General features: G+C 45.8%; 1 protein-coding gene across 1 annotated transcript in view; it reads right to left on the bottom strand.

Annotated features, from left to right (window-relative positions):
- Dok5 (docking protein 5) overlaps positions 1 to 12504 on the bottom strand; it is a 150687-nt gene extending 138183 nt beyond the window's left edge. The window contains exon 1 of the mRNA XM_021155776.2: positions 12245 to 12504. Coding sequence (XP_021011435.1) covers positions 12245 to 12310 — 66 coding nt within the window. The 5' untranslated portion in view covers positions 12311 to 12504. The remainder of the gene's footprint in view (positions 1 to 12244) is intronic.
- Positions 12505 to 24210: the final 11706 nt, after the last annotated feature.

Here is a 24210-nt window from a genome sequence, read left to right as displayed (position 1 = left end):
CAGAGTGACAGAGACATTTCAGTTGTGAGAACACTCTGTTGGGTACAGGGGGGAAGCCACAGACCTACATACGGCTGGGTCTGGGTCCTGAAGCCCTGGAGTGCTCCCAGCGCCTCTGCAGGAGCCTGAGCCCGACCCTGGTCAGTAGCCTCTCAGTTACTCACCATGCTGTGGCTGACTGATGGTGCTGCTTCTTAGGAAGCAGACAGGCATGCGTGGCGCACCCTGGGGAACAGTCCCAGGGCAAGTGCTTTGGAAGGAGTTGGTTGCATGAGACAGTTGTCAGACACACTCTACTGAGGTCCCCGATGATCCTGGACTTCATCCACAGCTCTGCGTGTTCACAGAGTTGTGCCTAACTGGATTTGTAAGGGATGGAGGGGGTGAATGTCCTGGAGGCACACTGTGACACATACCCTGTAGGTCAGGGCTAGTCATGGTCAGTCTTTGCAGTTAGGCAATGGGCTTTGCCATATCCGCCGCATGGAAAACTTAAATATTTCTGGATGATAATGACAGTAGCAGAATTAGTCTTTTCCAACTGTTATATGAGAGAGCATGGGTAAAAATCGTGGAGTGGTTGGTCCTTCCAAAAGCCCCTGCTGGACACTAAGGGGCAAATGACAAAAACCAAGCACTAGAGAGAATTCTTCAATCCACATATCACACACACACACACACACTGCTTCAACAATTAGCTACTGAGGGCCTACATGGGAATAAAGGAGTTAGTGCCAACCCTGCTGAGCCCCTGTGGAGCTCCCAGCTTAGTGAAGCTAAAATCATCAAAACATATCATTTAAGCCATCCATCAATGTTATACAGACACGATGCAGGCAGCATTGTCCAACAGAGCTCTGTACAGTGATGGAAATATGTTATATACATGGTGCTGGTATAGCTGCCAGGAATGAGCGTCTGTGACTATTTATAACTTCAATTGGTTCATGTGCCAAAGGATTTGTTTAAATACTTTTTTAAAAAGAGATTGATTGGCGGTGTGTGTGTGTGTGTGTGTGTGTGTGTGTGTAGGGGGATGCCTATGTGATTTTTAGGTACTCCAAGCACCTCAGAGGACAGAAGAAGGAGTTGGACCACCAAGAGTTGGAGTTACAGGTGGCTGTGAGCCATTCAGTGGAGAACCTAGGAACTGAACCTGGGTTCTCTGCAGGAAAAAGCAACCTTAACAGTGAAGTAGTCTCTGCTGCTTCAAATATAAAAACAAGATTCCAAACCACCTAACTTTAATTATTTAAATATCTACATGTGAGTGGCTTCCCCCACTGAGGCGATGGGTGGTGTCTGGGGCACCATCACAACCCAGTGGTGTGCCAGCTGGGATCGTCAGGTTGAGGAGTTAGAGAAATCAAGAATGGAGGGAAGAAGAGGTTGGTAGCCAAAAGAAATGAAGGGAAGTAAGGCAGAGAAGACCGTTTGCTCTCTGAGGAGAACATTTTCCCCACTGATGTGGGGGATACATGGTGACTCTTGGCAGGTGAAGCCACCACATCACATCTGTCCACACTGTGTCTTGATGGCATGTGTAAGAGGAAAGAATTGGGAATTTTAAGTAAAGACAAGAGAGAATTTGGTTTCATGTAAAGGATCAATTTGGCAAAATCAAACAAGACTTCAAGAGGAATGGACCAGACCAAAGAATGGTTAAATATGAGCATGTATGTGGGTGTGTGTGTATGACCTGCATGCATGTACATGTGTGTGTGTGTCCATGTGAGTTCATGTATGAATATATGTGTGTGCATGCATGCATGTGTGTATGTGTATGTTTGTGTGTGTGCATGCACTTGCATGCATGTACATGAGAGTGTCTGAGTGTATGTATGCACTTGCATGCATGTGCATGTGTGTGTCGATGTGTGAATGTATGTGTGTGCATGAATATGTGTGTGGGCATGCATGTGTGTTCCTATCACTCTTATATAGTATCGTGGGATGCATGGTGTGTGTGTACGTGCGTGTTTGTGTGTGTGTGTGTGTGTGAGAAGCACACGCTGAGCCACAGTCTTATATTAGTAAGGACTGGTGGTCATTCCTGGGTACAGAGTCTCAGCGCTGTCTGGTGGGCCTTCCGTTCTAGTCACACACTTTGTAAATGTGTTTGGCTTTCTAAGTGCAGCTTCCTGATTTCCATCCATGTCCATGTGCCCAAACACACCACTTCATGGTTTAAGTGGGGAAAACAGAGAGCAGCTGAAGATGTTCATTATTGGTGGAGTTCAATTCCCGGAGCCCATGTGCAGTACAAGGGACACCCTGACAGCAGAAAGTGTCCTCTGGCCGTCACGATACTATCTAAGAGTGATAGGAACACACTCTGTGTAGAACAGACTTCAAGAACACACTTTTATGCTTATGAACAAAAATCTCTGTACGAGACTTTGCTGAGTCCGATGTCCTGGGAGGTGACACAGATGGGAGGGGATGGGAAAGATTGGTGACTTGAGCATAACACAGCCATGGAAAATGTGTCCGCTCTTCCCCCGAGAGAGAGAACAGAGTCCTCCCACGAACATTCGCCTGCCTGGCCTTATTTTCTTGCTTTTTCTTTTTTTATTTCTCAGAATCCATTTCTTCCACCTTGTAATATAAGGTCACTTTATGAATCCAAAACAAACAATAAGCCAAGAGTTGTCAGCCATGGTTTTGGCTGAACACAAGTCATAACTATTTCCCAAGATTTCTGTGCTATTTTGCATATGTCATGGTACAGAGACATCCATACAGGCAAAGTGCACATGCACATAATATAAACAAATGAATAAGTAAGTAGATACATAAAAGCCTATGAGTATTCGTTGAGTACCTACTGTGAGCCAGGCCCTGGAGTAAGATAGACCATTCTTTGGTGAGAAGTATATTGTTATGCTTATTTTTATATCTAAAGAGGTCAAATCAGACAGAAATTATGTGATTTGTTTCAGAGTTAGTAAGTAGCCAAGTTGAGATTCAAAGTAAGAATCCAATTACCAAATATATTCTATTGCCATCATGAAAATAAAACCATGCACCCCATGAAGATGTGTAAGAAAACCACTCTGCTCCCAGTAGGCCTTCCACTTGGAGACATTATTTTAAAATTTATACTGAAAGAAAAAGAAATTAAAGTAGCTAACTCTTTTTGACAAAAAGAGCAACTTACCATACTCTATGGCTGCCACTCAGACATGCATAAACATCCCGAGGTGTGATTGCATATCCACAGAACAATGGGCAGAGCAGACTGCTCGGGGATGGACCCAAGTCAGTGCCCAGTGGAGGAGAGAGAAATTTCAGCAGGGTCACCTATCTATGGAACTGGACATCCACATATGAAAATGAGCCTTGCCCTGCATCTCACTGGATTGTAAAATCTGCCCTATGAGAGACCATCCTACAGGCTGGCCGTATGGTTCATTGAGTGTGGAGGTTCTACTTTCTGTCAGGCCTAATGGCCTGATCTATCCTGGGATCCATAGGATGGAAGAAGAGAACAGACTTCTTCCAGTTTACTCTGACCTCTATATATTCACAGAGACACAGACACACACACCCACCCCCCCACACACACAGATACACACACAGACACAGAGACACACAGAGAGATACACATACACAGACATACAAACAGTCACAGACACAGATACACACACAGACATACAACAGAGACACATACACACAGATGCGCACATAAACACACAGGCACACACTCACAGCGGACACACACACTTAGACACAGAGAGAGACACAAACATATACCCACAGATACACACACACACACACACACACACATAGACACACAGACACACATCCCCACAGAGAGAGACACACACACCAACAGAGAGACACACAGACACATCCACACACATATACACGCAGAGATACACACACACACACACACACACACACACACACACACACTTAAGATAAGCAATGCAAGGCTCTGGTGATGAAGAGGAGCACTGTAGACTATGAGAAGCTATCTGCAAACCACACGTCTGAATCTAGAGTGGATGAAGATCTCTCCAAACCCGATGCTGAGGAGACAAGCCAGGTGTACTACTTACGTGCGTACGTGAGTAGCAAAGAAGAACATGACTAGAAGATCAACAGTACTCCCCCTCAGAGAAATGCACGTGGAAGCCATACGCAATGCTTCCACACACCCACAAGAACAGCCAGAAGTAAACTGGAGAGAAATCGGGTCACTCAGACACTGTTGGTGTGAACGTAAAAATAACAAGACTGCTTGGTGCTTGGAGAAAACTTAGAATAGCCTAGGAGTGTGTGTGTGAGAGAGAAAGTGTATGTGTGTGTGTGTGTCTGTATATGTGTGGTGTGTGTGGGGGGTGGGGGGAGTCTATTTCCAGAGAGATCTGACTGGCTAAAGGAACCGACACCTTCCAGCTGGAGATCCAAGGGTGAATCCATTTACCTGGCTGCCTGCATTGTTCTTCCTCCACACATGGGGATGTAGCTACTGCTGCTCTCTCCAGTTACTGCCACCAGACGACTCCTGCTTCTCTGGCCTTCCAGCTTGGATTGGATACCAGTATGTCTCCAGGGACATCCATACCCCCAGCACAGGTCTGGATTTGCCAAGCCATGAAGCACTGTGTACTGAGCAAGTTACCAGGTTCTCTTTGTTCTCAGCACACAGACTTTCCATTGTTGGAATCATAAGAAGTAAGCCAGCTTAATGATGCTTAACACACACACACACACACACACACCACTTATATAGAAACATATACGCATTCTATTTTATTCTGCTCTAAAGAACACTGCCTAATAATTTCAAGTAACTAAACCACACGTACTGCCCAGCCAAGCAGCGTTGCCCCTGAGTATCTCAACAGTTACGAAAACTTACATTTACACAAAATCCTGCACACAAATGTCACATCATCTCTCTCTAACAACCCAGACTGGACAGGGCCCAGATATCCTTCACCAAGTGAAAGGTTCAAAGGACCTGTGACCCATCAGTGGGTCGCCAACCCAGCACCCAGCATCCAGCAGCACCCAGAGAAACCTGGGTGACTCCCCAGAGAAGGACAGTGAGTAAAACCAGGTCCAGCCCCAAAGACTCCACCTAGTTTCACTTACAGACATTCCGCAAGGGACAGAATTCTAGAACTGGAGAACGCATGAGTAATGTCAAGAGTTTGTGAACATGGGGAAGTGAGGGACCGCTAGGAAGGACTCCACCACTGGCCTGGAGCTTCGTCACAGAGTGAGCTTCCAGGACTCTTCAGGCCTGCACCCTGCTCCCAGAACACTGGGGTTATACACATGAGGCCCTAATCCAGGCTTTTTCATGTGGCTTTTGGGAATTCACATGTAGGTCCTTCCTCTTGCAAGCAAGGTCCTCTACCAAATATGCCATTCCCCCGACCCACCATCTTCATGGGAACCTACAATTACATCAAAATAAAAGTTTGGACCGAAAACAAATGAGATCATGATTCTTTTGGACACGGTCTGGGATCAGCCTAGGGCGGGAAGGTTCACAGGTGTGACATGTCACCACAAAGACGTCTGCCAAATCCTGTGTCCTAAGGCTGGCTGAGAACTCTGTGCCCCAGCTCAGCTCATACCTAGCCAGAGGCAAGGAACTCTAGGGAAGTAAGAAGGCCCACAAATGCTCCCAAAATCAACTTCCAAATCCAAATCCAAACACCACCCGGCTGCACGTTAGAAAGACGCTATTTTAATCCCTGCATTCAAATACATCTCGTGGCATTTCAGAATTCACAACTTCATTTTGAATCTCACAAGGATGGGGGCGGAAGAAAGCCTGCTTCATCTTTTCCTAGCCTAGACTCTCCGAAGGCTTGGTCTTCATCCAGCTGGAACCAAAATTCTCGAGTAAGAGGAGAGGCAAGCACAGCCTCCTGCATTCCACAACCGTGCAAAAGAGGGCTATCTCCGGCTATCTTTTCCCATCCTGGATGACTTGTTCATTCACAGCAGCTGACCTTTGACTGCTGAGAATGTATAAATGACCAGTTAGCAGCACAGGTTTTTAAGTCAGACTGTCGGTTTACTAAGGATGATGACTGAGCTGTTCTGTTTTCTGTGGTTTGCATGGAGCCCAACACTAAGAAGCACTCCCTGGATGTTTGACAGATACGGAAGTAACGACTACAGGTTCATCTCACATGGAAAGCAAATTCTTAAGGTACCAAAGGTAAGTGAGTCCTCACCAAAACTACCCAGGCTGCCTAAAAAGACATATTGTCAGTCGCCTAATGAATATAATTTAAAAAACCACACTGGCAGATGTTGGGATAGCATCGTATCAGTAATTTGGTTTATGTCTCCATACAAAGCCATCAAATTGGCCCGATCATTGCTAAATCAGTTTGGGTGATCATAATTAAAAGCAGAATACATGCACAATTAATCATATCCTCCATGAGGACCGACGTATCAGCTGGAAAGTTATGTCTGGTGTGGAAAATCACGTCAGTGAAGCTGAGATGGATGGAGCCAGGACACTAAAGGATTTTCACCACACCGCGTGCCGAGGGTCTACCTGGACATTCATTTCACTACTAACAAACAGACGTCACCCAAAGCCCCTCTGTCCTGTAAGGAGGGCAAACAGTGCTTCATGTGTCTTACTGGGCGTTGCATCTGTGTGTGAGCTTGCCTCAGTCCCCTTAAGAATGGCCTAAGATGGCTCTAGTCTGTCTGGATGACTCTTGTAGGATGATCCTTCCTTTTCAAGTATTATAGTTTGAATATGAGACTTCTCCAACGGGCTTATTGTTGAGAATATATGCCCCAGCTTAGAGCATCATTTAGGGAGGCTGTGAAACCTTTGGGGCTGTGCTATAGCCTCTGATGGCTATAGGCCAACTCCACTTCCTGACAGAGTTCCTTGCCCTCTGAAGCTGTATCTGTGGGTTCCTGCTACTACAAGCTGCCACACCCCAGCTACAGACTGTAGCTTCTGACCAGTGAGCCAGAAGATATGCTCACTCCATTAAGCTGTTTCTGCCCTGAATCTGGCCACAGTAACGAGAAAAGCATCAAATATACCTGGGCACTCTAGCAAATGAATCAAAAATCTAAAGACTTAAATGGAATATGAAATCCTCAATGGGATATTGGGTCAAGTGGAGCAGGGAAATGAAGGGGAGAGGGAATGTCTCTCCCTAAACTCTGTCCATTCCTCGTCTGCTTCTCAAGACATCTAAATTAAGAGGAAAATCTCCTGGACCAGCAGGTTCATGTGAAGTGGCGTTTCAGGGAGATGTGCATTCCCTTCAGAGGCATTACGGACATTTATGCAGATAATGTGAAAGTCTTGTAGGGGCGAAAAGCGCTCTGCCCCTAACATCAGTGGCCAATGGTATTTGTGTTTGCACATAAATTATTCCTTGGACATTAACTGTGCTTTTCTAACTAAACAGCAATTGCTTTGAGTTAGCACCGTAAAGACTGAGAAAATAATAACCAGCCAAGTACCGCCATCTCTACCCGAGGTAATTGTAGGACCCAGAACAGAGCAGTAATAAATATTAATTGGATTTTCTCTGTGCTAAGCATTGTGCTGAGCCCCTTATGATGATCGTGTATTATGTGGGTATCAAGAATCTCTCTGTTCTTATAGAATAATCAGGCTGGTAAATATTTTAATGCGCACAGCAAGCCATAGTCATCATGCTGGAATTTTTAAATGCACCCTTATATCAGAGGAAATGGTGGTAGGAGCCATCTTCCATCCGCTGACTCTACAAGTCTTCATTGGGCATCCCATGAGCATCCCATTCCCGGGGGGGGGGCGGTGTACAAGTAATAAAAATATAGTCTAAAATGTACAGGGTGGTACAAAAAAAAGTCTAGGGATACAGAAGCAGAAATGAAAAACCAGGGATGTTTGGAAAGGTCTCACTGAGACGGTGGGAGCTGAGCCAAGAGAGGAGGGAAGCAGCATGAGTCGGTGGGAGGAGCAGGAACAGACCCAGGTCAGCTGGTCCGTGGAGGACCCAGTCATGTAGGAGATGGTGCTGAATAAGAGGGGGTGAAGATGTAGGCTGGTGGGAGCAGTTACTCCAAATCTACAAAGCAGGAAGAATGGGGCATTAACCAGAGTGGTGCCGGTAGATGATTAGCGGATAGGAGATGGTCAGAGTCTAGATAGAGCTCAAAGACTGAGCTCACACGGCCTCTTGGCGGAAGGGCCATCCATGGTGGTGTGATGCAGGCACGGGGAGATACGATGCCAGTTTTGCTTGGTTTCTAGCTTAGGATTGATTTTACCAGGGCAACCAAAATGCTGTCTAATGGCTAGGATGAAGGTACTGCTAGAAATAGCCAGCATGGGTAAATCCAGCAAGGCTGCACATGCATCGAGCTTGAGATATCTATCCTAGGCTTTCAGTTGGGGAGGTGGGCAGATGGAGAACCGGCCAGAGGGGAGCTCAAGTGGCCCGTGCCGATAAGCTGTTAGATTAGAGCAAAGAAGGGTTATTTAAACATGAAGTCACTGAGGAACGATAAGGAAAATGGGTCTAAATTTAAGCTCTGAGAGTTGCATTGTGGATCAGCCAGGATAATTATAGCTAGAAAATTCTCCTCATTGCAAAGAAAGAAACCAAATGAAGACCCAAATGTAATCCATCTAAATAGCGCACTTAGCGGGTTAATGACGCAGACACCGCCTATGCCACTCATCCAAGAAATCTCCAGTGTCTTTTGAGAATTAGATAATTATAGATAGCTGTTCCCCTCCTCCCCATAACTCCCCAAATAGAAACATCAACATTCCTGAACAAATATTGTACCCAGGGCACAGCCTGAGACCTGGAGGAGCCAGTGCAGACAAGAAGACCCAGAGACGTCTCAATTAAATGAGTAGAATTTCCTTTGGCTTTCTGATGTTCAAAGCGAAGAGTCAGTTTACATGGACTTTGATTGCTTAAGGCAAAGATTAGGACTTTCATGGAAGGTGACCTATCTGTGACCCATCTGAATAGAGGGGCTCCTAGTTTACTTCCTGTCTATTGACAAAATGCCTAACCATAGCTTCCTATCTTAGTTACAAAGCTGTATTATTAAATGTATATTTATATATGAACCTTTTGTAAGAACCTCAACCAAAGAAAAGAAAGACCTAAAGCACAGTAAGTACTTCTGCCTCGAGAAAAATAATAATTTCACCCAGAGAAGATAAAGATACTTACCCTGATTTAAACATTTAAACCACACACACACATCAAAGCACAACTTGGTACCATAAACATGAACACCTTTCATGTCCTGATATGTTTACCAAAGTAAATTTAAATTTAAACAGTAGTAGTGATAAAATCTGCCTTTGGACACATACAGACGCAAGGTAAGAACAGCCCTAAGAAGCATTGCCACCCTTCGCTCATCTTTGATCATGTTAGAGATAAAACTGCAGTGAGAATCAATACTCTGTCCTCTCTCTGCATGTGCACAGATATTATCTTCCTTGATGTCACCAGAACATCTTCAAATAGCATACACTGCATAGGCCTTGGAAAAAACAAAGCCATGGAGGGTCAAAGGTCACAGGCCTAATGAGTCAAACAGGCAGAGTTCATTCCTATCTTTTCCCAAACCTGGGGACATTCTTTGACACAACAGCTGCTTACCATGAAATTCGGTTTACTTGTTTAATTATAAATATTCCCAGACGGGGCTCTCCTCCACAGACGCTTGTCTGGATTCCATTAATAAAGCCATTGTCATATCACTTACCAGTTGCAAGGTCACTGGGTGTGTCAACATATACTCTCTGTCTGCTGAGTCTGCCAGAACCATTGCCTTAGCTCTCTGGGACTCACACAGTGTCCAGAATATATATGTTCCATGCTATATACAGCCTATCACACAGTGCCCAGAATATATATGTTCCATGCTATATACAGCCTATCACACAGTGCCCAGAATATATATGTTCAATGCTATATACAGCCTAGATTAACACCAGACATTCCTGACCTCGGACACTGGGTCCTTATGATCACTTCCCACAAGAATCCTCCACTTTTGCAAGTCTTCTACCAAAACTTCAGTTGGCACTCAGCTCTGGCGACGATGGAATTGGCCTTCTTTATAAATTATAACACAAGAGCATCTTAACAGACTGATTGACTGGTGGAACAAGCTTGACAAATAAGGCCAGTTTTATATGGTAGCAAACTGACTTTTCTATCTGCGTGTGATTACCGTAATTCAATGAATATTCTTGTGTCTATTTAAGTAAACACAGACAAAATGGCTATATCTTGAGAAACTGGACTAACCAAAATACTGTCAACATAAAACAGATGCAAACTAGACTCTATTTCCTCTCTGTTTGCCTCTAATGTCCACCCAAAATTTGTTGGGATTCACACGAGACTATATTATGTCAATTATAATAATATAAGGGGAAAAAAGACTTGAAGGTGAGGTTAACCAGTTTTTCCTATAAATCACCCTTGTCAGGATTTGGCATCAACCCTGATCCTCATGAATAATTCATATTCGGTGCATTAATAATGTATGTCCTCTTCCTGTTGGAATGCTCTCTAGCACAGAATGAATGTCTAGACCCAATCCCTTCCATTGACATGATGGAGTAAAGGCAAGATTAGAATGTGGCTTTCTAACACTCTCTTTAAAACTCATACATGATGGCCACAAGAGAATAAAAGGTGTGACACTCAGGATTTCTTTCTAGTCACATGGAAGTCACTGGGTTGAGGACCCTGGGGAGAATCAAAGAAACTGTAGTGAATCCAGGGAAGTTGGTTAGTTTTGATACGGTTCTCCTTCTCTGTGTTTACAACAGTCACAGACGTGAGAACTTGACTGTTCAAACATAGTAACCAGCCGCAGGGAGATAGCAAAGAGAGAAATAGGCCAAAGGAAGCAAGCAAGAGTTTTATAACAATCGGGGCTGTTTCTCCCCAGCAGACAGCCCTCTCTAGCGACAGTTACTATTGAGAAATTTCTTTTATTCTCAGTCAAATTAAAGGCACATGAAGAAGAAGAAGAAGAAAGAAGAAGAAGAAGAAGAAGAAAGAAGAAGAAAGAAGAAGAAGAAGAAGAAGAAGAAGAAGAAGAAGAAGAAGAAGAAGAAGAAGAAGAAGAAGAAGAAGAAGAAGAAGAAGAAGAAGAAGCCAGAGACCATATAAAAGACTGGTAGCAGATACAACGCATTTGTGGACAAAGATACTCATTGGATCACTCAGCCTAATGGAGACATTGACATTCTTACCAACACTAGCTTTCCTTGCTAAGTAAACTTACATCTCAGCTCTGCCTCACCGCCACCACCCCTGCCCCCGCCCCCAGCCTCTGACAAACACAAACCAACAAAAACAGCCAAGGTATTAGACACATGGCAAGAAGTGGGGTGGGCTGAAATACACACACACACATTCATATTCATATATATGTATACACATATTCATATACATATATGTGCATACGTACTCCAATGTCCTCCCCTCCCTAAAGACTGTACTGTCTCTTAAAACCCAAAGAAAGGCAGGATGGTTCTCTCCTAAAGTGCCCCCAACAAGAGCAAAGCAAACAGCCTTAAGACAGGAGCCATTGGGATTCATTCATTCTTTCTTTCTTTCAGCTCATATTCCAGGAGCTTTACGCAGGCACCATGCTCCACAAAAAATGTGGATCTGATCGCCCAGTCGGACTCAGAAGGTGGAGTCTTAAAAAACAGAAACCCACTGCCTAGGCTCAAGAGTAGGGAAGTTCCGATCTGGGGTTCTACCAGGGAGTTGGCCCTGCCTGAGGCCAGCTCTCTCCCCCTGAGAGCTGCCAACACCTGAGCTGCAGAGCAGAGTCCCTGGGGCCAGATAGTCACTGACCTTGATCCCCACTCAGAATATCTGCCCAGTGTCTTGGCCTCCATCCATCCCCTGGAAAAGTTAAGTTGGCGCGAGTGGGATGCCGGCCGGGGACATCCGGCAGGCTCAGCACCATGCCATGCTTTCCAGATTCAGCACCCATGGCTACCGGGAAATATTTATTCCGAGTCAATGGGCTCCAGTAGCCACCGCTAGAAAGTCAAGCCATCCGAGAGATAAAGATAGCTCCATGACATACTGGATGCTGGCGTTAGCGCAGCAGCCGCGGTAGCCTGGGATGTGGGCTGCAAGAGCCACCAAGCAAATCTCCAGCGCCAGGAACCGGGATGCTGGCCGCAGACACAGACCCTGAAGTGAACAAGGATCACAGAAAGGATGATACGTACCCCTAGGCGTCTGCTCCGGATCCTCACGTACCCCTGCTTCACTATGTCATTAAAATTGGAAGCCATCCCAGACAGACAGTGACCCTGCTGCCCCCAGCGTGCGCTCGGCACCCTGAGTGGCTTCGAGGAGGGATGTGGGGAGGAGGGTCAGGACAGAGACTGAGGGAGTGAAAGTTAACAAGGTGATGCGGTGAAACCAGGCGTCAGAAGGCGCACATCGCTTCCCCAGTCTCCCCAAAGCCTGAAAGTGGGCGGCCCGCCGGCGCCCAGCAGCCACTTTGGGGGAGAGCGGCGGGGAGGCGAGACTGGAGCGCGGCGTCAGCTGACTGGGCGGCAGCCTGCCAGGAGGAGGAGCCGCTCCAGCCCCCAAGGAGGAGGAGGAGAAGGACCAGAACAGAGGAGCAAAGAGAGGAAGGAGGAAGCAGAGATGGCCCAGAAGGAGCGCACGGATTCCCCTCCCCCGGCCTCCGCCCACCTGGCCCCCAGCCGCCCTGATCCCACCTCCTCTCCCCAGGGGCGGCTGCGCGTCCCTGCGCATAGCAGACATCCACGAAGCTCCAGCTCCTGCCTGTCTTTTAGAGAGAAGGACGTCGGACTCTTTTTTTTTTTTAAACAGCTGTGTGTGCCCCAACCCATCCCTTCAGCTCCATCTTTTTCACATAAGAGCTAATTAAGGGTGTGTCTGTGTCGAGGGAGACTGAGCTGCGTGGTTTACCTGTGACCTCTACATATAAAGGGAAAGCCACCTCCATCTCCATGGCTTATGCTCAGCTCTTCCATGAGGACTCCCTGCTGTGAAGCTCGAGGCTTGTATCAATTGTCCCTTTTCTAGTTTGAGCCTGTCTTTCCAATAAGACTGTAAGTTTCCCGGGAGCTGATTCTTGGTCTGCCACTGCTTTGTCCTCAACCACCACCCCACCCCACCCCCAATCCCCGCTCTATATAGATGATCAATAAATCTCAGGACTTTGTCAGTAGCAACTTGTACCGGGCATCCTTTGTACGCATTGACTCTGTTCAGCTCCCCTGCACCCATAGAGGTGTGGCCTCTTTGTGTAATTACCAGGCTCCCACGTTGCGCCCCTGGCAAACATTGTGCTCCGCCTTCCTTTAGCAAACTTAAAGTTGATCACCGCTGATACTCTCTGAACATCGTCTTTCCCGGCTTCGCTACGGGAAGAGTGATGGTGATTTTAGCATCTAGGTTTTACAGAATCCGAAGCTGAGAAGAGGCAGTCCCTGGGGACTTGCCCACCATCCCACAGCTGGCCAGCACAGGGCCAGGACAAAGGGAGGAGGCTGCTGAAGGGACCATGTAGGGCTGATGTCATAAGCACAAGGTTGCTTCTTGATCTTCAAAGTAGGTCTTGGTCTCCCTTTACTCAACAGCTAGATCATTCTTGGTCACCAGAGGTGACCCCAGTCAGAGCTAATGAGCTGGGTGACCTTCAGTGAGAGTCACAGAGGACGAGTCATCTATTTCACAGGTCCTGAGATCTGATGACATTGAGTTCCTCTCATCTCTAATATCACAGAGGACTTCCTTTGTCTGTGGGAACTCTCACTTTAGTCATCCTGGCTTGATGGGTATTAGTCAGTCAAAGAAGAGAAATCACCCAAGAATGTGTCATAGAATTGAGGCTAAATTGGAACAACCAGAAAACAGAGATGCCGGTGAGGAGAACTCTCTGCTATATTGTAAACCATCTGCTCTGTCTTCGTGTTTCTGTTCTACGAAAAAATGATGTTGTATGTGCCGCCCTTTTGCCCACAGAGGAGAAAATGGTGAAGTCATTTGGAAGGCTGCTTTGGAAGAGCTGGCACTATTAACCGACCCTGCCCATGGCGACCGTGAAGCAGAGGTGTCTGTGAACGACACCTGTCCAACACTTCATTTGTAGACCAATTACAGTGTCGCAGGAACAGAGAATGAATCGATTGCATAAGAAGCTAGACGTGGGTGGCTGGCCCATAGTAACAGAAATCATAGATGAGGGGGGGAAATGGGTTTGGAAAAAATGATGATGAAATCAGACTAGAAAATGCCAGCTGGGAAGAAACAAATATTTTTTCAAGTGCAAGGTTGAATGGAGTATATGTTTTTATTTGGTTGATTAAAAAAAAAACCTGATAGCACACACACACACAAACACACACACACACACGACCGTGGTATACCAATCACATGACAACCTCTAATTCTTCTATAAATTAGGCAATTTCCAATGGTGTCAGGGAAGGAGAGACCCACAGGGATGCAGAGTCCAGCAGTGCCTGCAACCTTCCTGAGGATTCACTCACCATGCATGGCTAGACACCAGACACCGCCTGTTGCAACAGCACTGGAGGGAGAGCCACTTTCTCTCTAGATAGGTCTTCCACACACCAGCAACATTGTTTTCATTCCTGCTGTTCATTCAGTTTCAACCCTTAAGACTTGTTTTCACAATACACAATTGTCTTCTCTTTCTTAGATTCCCTTCTTGTGTTTTCAGAGTGAGTGTTTCTTACTCTGTGTGTGTGTGTGTGTGTGTGTGTGTGTGTGTGTGTGTGTGTGTGTGTTAGGCTCAAGTGGGTGTAAGTGCATATGGAAGGGACCTGGGGATCTCTCCATGATTGCTGTTTCTTTGAGACCCTCTTTGATCAGCAGGTGAGCCCCAGAGAACAGTCCGTCCCCACTTTCCAGCAGTGCCGCAGGTTGGTGCCCCTGTACCTTTTCTTACATGGGTTTCCGGGGTTGAACACAGGTCTTCACACTTGTAGTATAGCTCCTGAGCCATCTCCCTGGTTCTGCATCTGCTTCCTTAGATGACTAGTGTTTGTTTTTTTTTTTTCAGACGTGGCATATGGTTCCAGCTGGCTGGTCGGAGTTAATTGGCTTGCATTTAGGAAGCATCCCCTTGACTACAGCTCTTTAAACTTGGCAAGCTCTGTTCTGGATCTCAACCTTAAAAAAAAAAAAAAAAAACAACCAAAAAACCTACTCAGTTTATTTAGAGTTTGTGTGTCTGTCTTGTCAGAGTCTCACTGTATCTCAGGCTAGGCTCGTTCTTGCTCTTTGTCTTAGTTAGTTAGGGTTTCACTGCTGTGAACAGACACCGTGACCAAGGCAAGTCTTATAAGGACAACATTTAACTGGGGCTGGCTTACAGGTTCAGAGGTTCAGTCCATTATTATCAAGGTGGGAACATGGCAGCATCCAGGCAGGCATGGCACTGGAGGAGCTGAGAGTTCTACATCTTCATCTGAAGGCTGCTAGTGGAAGACTGGCTTCCAGGCAGCTAAGACAAGGGTCTTATAGCCCACACCCACAGTGACACACCTACTCCAACAAAGCCACGCCTTCTAATAGTTCCATTCCCTGGGCTGAGCATATACAAACCGTCACGCTCTTATAGACAGAGATAAACACGAACTTCTGATCCTCCCTCCCTCTGAGTACTGGGATGATAGCTGTGTATTACCATTCCTGGTTTAGCCAGGGCTGGGATGAAGCCCAGGGCTTCACACGTGCTAGACAATGAGTGCTCTACCTACTGAGCTGAACCCTCAGCCCCCATCTCAGCCTTTTGAAGGATACTGTGTTATCTAGAACCTCTCTGACAGGACCCTGTCAAACCCCGATGCATGCCACAGAGGAATCTCATCTTTCCTATCTCAGCTTGAAAGTCAGCTTTAAGCAAGAAGTGCCCCTTTCTTCTCTAAAGGCTCCCAGCTAGTCCCCACATCATCTATAGCTGATATCTTATATATATCAGCACCTCTAGACACTTAGTTTGTTGACAGCTTTAGTTTATCAGTATGTATACACGTACATGCATATGGAAGACACTAGCCCTGGCTGTCCTGGAACTCACTGTGTAAACCAGGCTGGCCTCGAACTCAGAAATCTGCCTGCCTGTCTCCCAAGTGCTGAGATTAAAGGCATGTGCTACCATTGCCCAGCTAGTTTTTATTTTGTATTAGATCTTTCTATCTATATATAGGAGTTGTTTACCTGCATGTATGTGTGTGCCCTAAGTGTGTGCCTGGCACCCACAGAGGTCAGAAGAGGGTGTCAGAAGCCCTGGAACTGCAGGTAGAGATGGCTGTGAGTCTCCATGACTACACATGCTTGCTGGCCACAGGAAGGAAGGAAAGCAGAGCTGTCCCAGGCTTTCTTCCACCTGATTGGGTGTCACTTCCAAGTCACCTGCCTTTATTTAGTGAAGGCTGGTGGAGCTGTGACCTGGTGCAGAGCAAACCTCCTTCCTGGTGACAGCCAAGTGGCTTTCAATAGAACTACCTCACCTATCAGAGAAGAGGCTCCTGTGACACTCCCCCCTGGAAGCAGCAGGAGGTGGGTGGGAGCTTAAGTTATTTTTGGTAAAGGCACTGGACAAGTGCCACACAGCCCCAGTAGTGTTGGTGCTTAGCGGCACTTGATGAAAGTATAGAACTTAGAGGAGCCTATCACTTGCTCTGGGAAAGTACAGGAGCCTCTGGATTTCTGCAAATACTTTTCTAGCTTAAGGAGCTCAACAATAAGAACAGAGGCTGGAGAGATGCTTCAGTGGGTAAAGAATCACCATACAGTCCCCAAAGGCCAGGGTTAAGGTCGCCAGTGCCCATAAGAGCAGGGAGTAGAAGTGCGGCTGTTTGTGTTAGGAGGATGGGTAGAGACCAGCAGACCTGTGACTGGCTAGCCAGCCAGCCTATCCAATCAGTGAAATCCCAATTCAGTGAGAAACCCTGTCCTAAAAAATGAGGCATAGCGCTAGAGAGAGGGCTCAGAAGTTAAGAGCACTTTTCAGAGGACTGGGGTTCAGTTCTCCACATCTGTAAGTCAGCTCACAATTGCCTGTAACTCCACTTTCAGGACACCTGACTCCCTCTTCTGGTGTCTCCAGGTTCCTGCATGCATGCGAGGCACATAAACTCTTGCAGGCTCACACATACACATTAAATTAATTTCTTAAAATAAATAAATAAATGCATCATAAAAAATAGTGAGGTGGAGAGCAATCGAGGAAAACTCCCAGCATTGACACATACTAATAATGATAATAACAGTTGGTCCTGCCTGCGGAACACCAGGGACAGCGTAAGAGCCGCTTATGTTTTGTTACATTGTATTTGCTCTCGAGCAGTGAACAACTGAGCTGGTGTTGAAGTCTAGCGTGGCAAGGCTGCAGTTACAAGTTTCTGTGTGAGTGAACCTCAGCTTTGTATTGTATCAACAAGTTGTCCAAGCGCTGGTCAGAGAAGAGTACTGCTATCTGGATTCTCTTTGGAATCCAGTAGAGACTGTGCTATGCAGGCAGTCTCAGGGCTAGCAGAAGTGACCTATGTGATTTAAGGAAGCATGTATTTCCAGGGTCTTGCTGATGGCAGCTTATTACTCACACAGCTCTGACATTGAGAACCTCCTTAAATTCTGTACCCTAGCACCCCATTTTCACCCCCTACCACCAGATCTTAGGAAGGAGCTCTATCATTCTAACTAGAATGTGTTCCCATGAATGACAGAAGACACAAGCGTGGCTGGCAGTGTTGGAATCCACCAAGTGGTTTAGGTCTGGATCTTTCTCCAGCCTCACTCTCTCTAGTTTTGCTCTCTACTCTCTACTAGAATCTCATTTAGCAATCTAGTAGATTCAGGTACTAGAGCCCTACCTGGGATTTTTGGGGGGCCATCTGGGATTACCAAATTAAGTTCAGTTAGGAATTTTGAACCCTAACGTCTAGCCCAGTGGTTCTCAACCTGAGGGTCGCGACCCCTTTTGGTTACAAGGGAAAAAACAAAGAGATTTATATTACAATATGTCACTGTAGCAAAATTACAGTTAGGAAGCAGCAATGAAAGTTATTTTATGGCTGGGGAGGTCACCACAAAATGAGGAACTGTATTACAGGGTCATGGCATTAGGATGGTTGAATACCACTGATCTAGTCACAGAGCGTGGGGCCTCCAGGCAGGACTCCATTAAGCGACAGACAGCCTCAGCATTGGGGGTATATAAAGGACAGAAGTGACCCGGAGCTTTAGAAATAACTGGCAGGCCCACTCCTCGGCAGTGTGTGTTGTGCTGACTCATAGAGACGTGATGAAGGACTATAGAGATGTTTCCCAAAAGGCTCTTTCTTGTGCTGGATCTTCATATGGTGGATCCGTCCCTGGGAGGTGATGAGATCATGAGAGCTCTGGCTAATCCATGGTGGTTTTGTAATTCAGTTATTGGAAAAAGCTAGAAACTTGTGGATGCTGGACCCGGTTGTAGAGAGTAGGTTCACTTGAGAGGGCAGATATCTTGACCCAGACCCTTCCTTTCCTCTCTGTCTTTCTCTGATGCCTGAGGTAAGATAGTAGGACCTGCCCTTGGGCCACAATGCTCTTTCCATCAGCACATCCCTCAGACAATGAAGTTAGAACCCAAACCTGTGGAACCAACAGACACAGCAAACCTGTCCTCAAATATCAGTTAGTGATGAGGGGCGGACAGAGGGCCCACACCTTCTGTTCCCATTGGAGGGACTGTGGCCCTGTAGAACACACTGGTCTGAAGGATACACAAAAAAGACATTTGCAACACCATGACCATAATTCTCCAGGAGGCTGTTCCCCCACCAGGTTCTCCTCCCTTCCTGGGATCAGAGACTAGACTCAAGGATGGAAGGAACCCATGGGGCAAGGAGTCAGAGGGACACGTGGACCTAGTTGCTGAGTGACCTCGTGGGACCACACTTGCCATCTTCCAGAGACTATTTATCCAGTCAGGGTTGTTACCTGAGAAATAGTCAAATGTTTCCATAGCATAAGCTATTGGATTTGGGGGTCTAGAACAACAGCTGGAGTCCCACGCCAGTACCACAGCATACTCCTCGGATCCTGGCTGACTGGTGTCTGGCAGGTTTTCAGGATTGAGTTCTGCTTCTCTTTAGTTTTTGATTCTGCTTCTTCTGCATCCCCTACACCACCACCACCCCACCCCACCCCCGCCACCTGCACACACATACACACACTTCCACACATACACACACACATGTCCTCCTCTGGGGTCTTATGATGGTGCCTACAGCCTTTAAGTGCTTTCCATCCACAGTACGTTTCCAACCAGTAGGGCAGGCACTCTTGTCCCAAAGTAAACAGGAAGGATAATGTATCTCTGGAGGCAGGGGAAGGAGGTGGAGTTTCTCTGACAAGGACGAAGTCCTAAAGGAGTGACTGATATATTTATTAAAGTATTAGCCTACTTGATCAATAAGAAAATGGGTTTAAAAGGTCTTAACATTTTTTTTAAATATTAGTTGTTATTATTATGTGTATCTAATAATATGTACACATATGTATACATATACACGTGGGCATGCATACCATGGTACAGATGTGGAAACCAGAGCACAGCTTTGTGGGGTTGGCTCTCTCCTTTCAGTTTTATGTGGATCCCAGGGATTGAACTCAGTCTCCAGGCTCGAGCAGCAAGCCCTTTACCCTCTGAGCCATCTCCTAGGCCTCTCAAAAGCACTTCGAGTGGCGGTCACCCAAAAGCCTTTAGAAAGGAAGACTAAATGTGACTGAGAATTTGAGTCTGGATCCATTGCTACAACTGAGCACACGTGTCACCAGCTGCCGAAGAGAGAAAGTCCCTGATACCCCCTGACCCTTGACCCCAAGATACCTGCTGACCCTTGACCCCAGCAGTGACTGCTCCGGAAATGCATCTCAGGGCAAAAAGGTTAGATTGTGTGCAGTTGTCTGGCTCTAGCTTTTCCTTCTTCAGCCCCTTTCGCTGCCATGTCATACGTGGGCTAACAGTGACCTCCAAATAGAACGTGTCTGACATCTTCTTCCTGAATACCTTTCGCAGGTGGCCCTGCTCTTTGCCGTGGAATGTTCTCCAGATGTTTTCCACCCCCAGACCTGAAGTCTCCTACCAAAATGAAGCCAAGAGAAAGTCATTGTGGCCATCGCTGGGAATCTTCATCACAGTAGCCAAGATGGATACAGTAGAGCTCACCTGTTTGCTCATGGGGCAAGTTATACTTGACCCACACATGGGGACTGGGGAGGGTGGACAGGGAAATCAGAATCTCTGTCCTGGGGGAAGTGGCCATCAATGGGGGGGGGGAGCAGAGATGTTAGAAAACAGATTACTGCTGCGTGTACAACTCTCCACAGAGAGAGTCTGTGTGGAGCAGACTGGGTGGCTTTGGAAAGTGGGAAATGGAGACGTTAGGAAGCTGTGGTGAGATGAGGGAGTGCTGCTGTGTCCAAGCAACAGTGGACAGGCTGGGGGCGGGCACAGAGCAAGAAGCCAATCAGGAAGGCAGAGTGCAACCAAGTCAAGAGAAAGGCCAGGGTGGAGTGAGAAGAACCAGAGCATACTCTGTGAAGCCAGCGGCATCAATCGACAGGGCATGGGCTGTCTGTCTTGCTTATCACACAGAACAACAGACAGGAAATGTCTACACTAAAATATTGCCCATGGTTATTTTTTGTAGCTATGAATACTAGAACTTTATGTTCTCTCCTGTTTTTTTTTTTAACCAATGTATTCCAAAAGCCATTTTTACAAAAATAAAATGACTTTTTTTTCCTGCATAGATAATTGTCAAGTCTTAAGTTTCATATCTAATGCAAAAGACAGCACACCTCTAGTTAGCTTAATGGCAGCACAAAGAGAAACAGACTTGTGATCACAAATGCTCCCGGAAAGCTTCCGGGGAGTGTTCAGTTGTGTTTTGGTAATGGGAGCCCTCCTTTCCACAGATCATGGCAAAACTGATTGGAGAGGGCAGAGAGAGCCACGTGGGTGATGAAGGCTGCTAAGGCTCCTCACATTGCCGCATGCACGGAGAGGCCCTTCAAGACTATCAGTCAGTTTTGCAGAGACTGTGCTGGCTGCCCCCTCACTCACTGAGTGACTATGGGCAGGCCATTTGCTTCTTTCTACCACAGTGGTTCTCAGCCTTCCTAATGTGAGACCCTTGACTACAGCGCCCACACACACCATACAATTACTTGGATCCTACTTCACATCTGTAATTTTGCTACTGTTATGAATTGTATTGTAAATATCTAATATGTGACCCCTTGTGAAAGGGTCGTTAAATCCCCAAAGGGGTCATGACCCACAGGTTGAGAACTGCTGTTCTTTCTCATACTCTGACTTGGAAACGGACCGACATGCTCGGAAGCAGCAGGCCAGGAGAGCAAACGTCTTCTGTTGAAAGCCATCTGCCAGTGTTACTGAGTCCGCATTCCACAGTGCAGGGACCGCATTCAGAAGGACCAAAAGACTCGCCCGATGACATCAAAGCCTGCTTCTACACCCGGTTAGCAATTAAGAATAAGCGTTTCAACATCGCTTCAAAAAATACCCTGAAACTCTATCTGCAAGGGTTTTCCTTTCAAATTTTCGTTTCTGTGTTAATCAATTTTTAGAGAAAGGAAAGTAAATCGACATATTTACAAGATAACGAGACAGACACATTGGCAATGCCTTTTGTGAATTCAAGGCTATAATGCTACATACACCCCAGTTCCGTTTTTTTTATCCTGTGACCATCTCTTCATGAACACGGGAGAATGCATACTTTCTGCGATGCGCCCTCTGGTTGGGTATTGACCGCAAAGGAGGATGGGATGCCCCATAGGAACCGAAAGGAGTCACGACAGGCTAGAAAGCCACGGGGTTTCCTGCCAACCTCTAGAATGATTTAATCTTGCTTTCGAACACCTGGAGATAAACCCAGGGACTTACAAACTCTAGGCAAGTGGCCACTTTGTGCTTTTTTTACATTGAGAAAGATTCTAAGCTATCTATATTATCTTTAAACTCCTTGCTTAAAGCTCAGGCTGGCCTTGAACTTGGTGATCCTCCTGCTACGAGGCCAGGCATCAGAATGTTCTGATCTTGGTACATCTAAAACCAATTTCTGCTTTCCAATCACTACTCCTTAGGAGTCTGCCCTATTATAGCTCAGTCACGGGAGGCTCAGGTCAAAGACATTTATTGCTCTGTTTTATAACTCTAAGACACTAGGAATTTAAAATCGCAACCTTGTTTCACCCAGGTGGGAGGAAATACAATAGCCTTAGCACTTTTTTGTATCAAGTATCAATCACATGTTTTAAAAAGCAACTTTAGTAATATGACTGACATAACCAATCTGCACACATAGAAAGAATAAAATTTGGTTAATTTCAGCGTAAGTCTAGGTCCGGGAGATCATGAGCACACCCATCTCCCTCCTTTTTAACTTTTCTCTGGTCACTCATATCTCCACTCTCTACTAGCCAGTCTGCATTGTATCTCTGTACGTTACTGATCCATATTGTTAGTGTAGCACTGGCACCCTTTTAACTGGGTAGTGGTATTGTATTCCAGTGAATGGGCAGACCATAATGTGCTCATAATTCTTCCCACTAATTGAAATTCAGGCTATTTCCACTGTGCGTTATTATAAACTATCCTCCTTTCTCCGGATTTACTGATTTCTACACTTGCTTTTTTCAGACTACCCTACTTTGTTTTCTCTGCATTCCTATACCCGCCTCCCTCCTGTGTCTTCTCAGTCTGTCTGTCTGTCTGTCTGTCTGTCTGTCCCTTTCTCCTCCCTTTCCTCCTTCCTTCCCTCTCTCAACATGGAAGCTAAGCTGCCTGCAGAGAGTCCTTTCTGTCTGCTTTTAAAGATTTCTGTAAATTAATTTCATGTGTATGGTTTGCCTACATGCAGTACCAGCAAGGGCCAGAAGAGGGCATTAGATCCTCTGGAACCGGGGATACAGATCGTTGTGAGCCTCCATGTGGTTGCTGGGAATCAGACACAGGTCCTCTGGAAGAACAGACAGTGAGTGTAACTCCTGAGCCACCTCTCCAGCCCCGGTTTTTCTTTTCTTATATTATTATCGTGAAATGTGATATATTTCCCTGCAATTAGTGTTGGAGTGCAGTGTTATCCATTTCAAATGTTGCATTTTTTTATGTTAAATTGAAAATTCTTTTTCTTTCCTTATATTTTTGAATGTTGAACAAGGGACAGTAAGTTTCTGGGCTTGAGGAATTTCCAAGTATCTTTTTGTTATTACTTTCTTCTTTAATACTATCATGGTTGAGAATAGTTTGCATCTCTGAATACATTTTCTTTACTGAAGACCTATTTTCTGGCTCAAAATATAATCTGTCATGGTACAAACTTGTATGGCTTTGAGAGGAATGTCCCTTCTGCTGTTATTAGAGACAGACTTCTAAAATATGAAGCCAGATCGATGTTCCTCTGTCTGCTTGCTTTATTAAATATTGGGAAAAGAGTATTTGAAGTTTGGAAATAACTTGAATTTTAATAACTGCAATTGTCTGGCTGATACATTTGTTCTGTGTATTTTTAAAGCTGTTATTGGCTACGTAAACATGCTTTAGATGGTCATAATGTGACACAATTCCTCAAGTGTTTGGCCTTAGGTCCATTATTCAGTTTTCCTCTTTGTTTCATTCATTTTTCTCCCATTTTTATTATCTTAATGTATTTATGATCCTTTTTATTTTCTCTGATGGCTTCTCAGCTATAAATATCTGTCCTGTTATTTTAGAGGTTGACACTCTCCTTTTAGTTGAAAACAAATCTATCCCCCATAAGGCTTCTGACGTCTGCCTCTTACATATGTCACGGCCTCTAGCTATGGGGTGGGACGTGGGAGGAGAGAACTAACTATTTGGCTATATTTTACCTCTATAATTAAGAAGCAAAAATCCTATTAGGTCTTGGATTTGGTGAGGCTGGGGGTGTGACTCAGTTAGTAGGAGGCTTCCGGAGCATGCAGGAAGCCCTAGGAGCTGAGCTTCAGCTCCACATAAGTCAAGTGCTGTGGTGTAAGCTGTAGTCAGAGCATTCGGGAGGGAGAGTGGGGAGGGTCAAGAGTTCAAGCTCATTCTCTGCTCTGTACTGTGTGCAAGAGCAGGAAGGAAGGAAGGAAGGAAGGAAGG

The sequence above is a fragment of the Mus caroli genome, chromosome 2 (genome assembly GCF_900094665.2).
Source record: "Mus caroli chromosome 2, CAROLI_EIJ_v1.1, whole genome shotgun sequence".
Lineage (NCBI taxonomy): Eukaryota > Metazoa > Chordata > Mammalia > Rodentia > Muridae > Mus > Mus caroli.
Note: the sequence above shows the minus strand (reverse complement) of the source record. Positions and strands in the feature narration are given on the sequence as shown.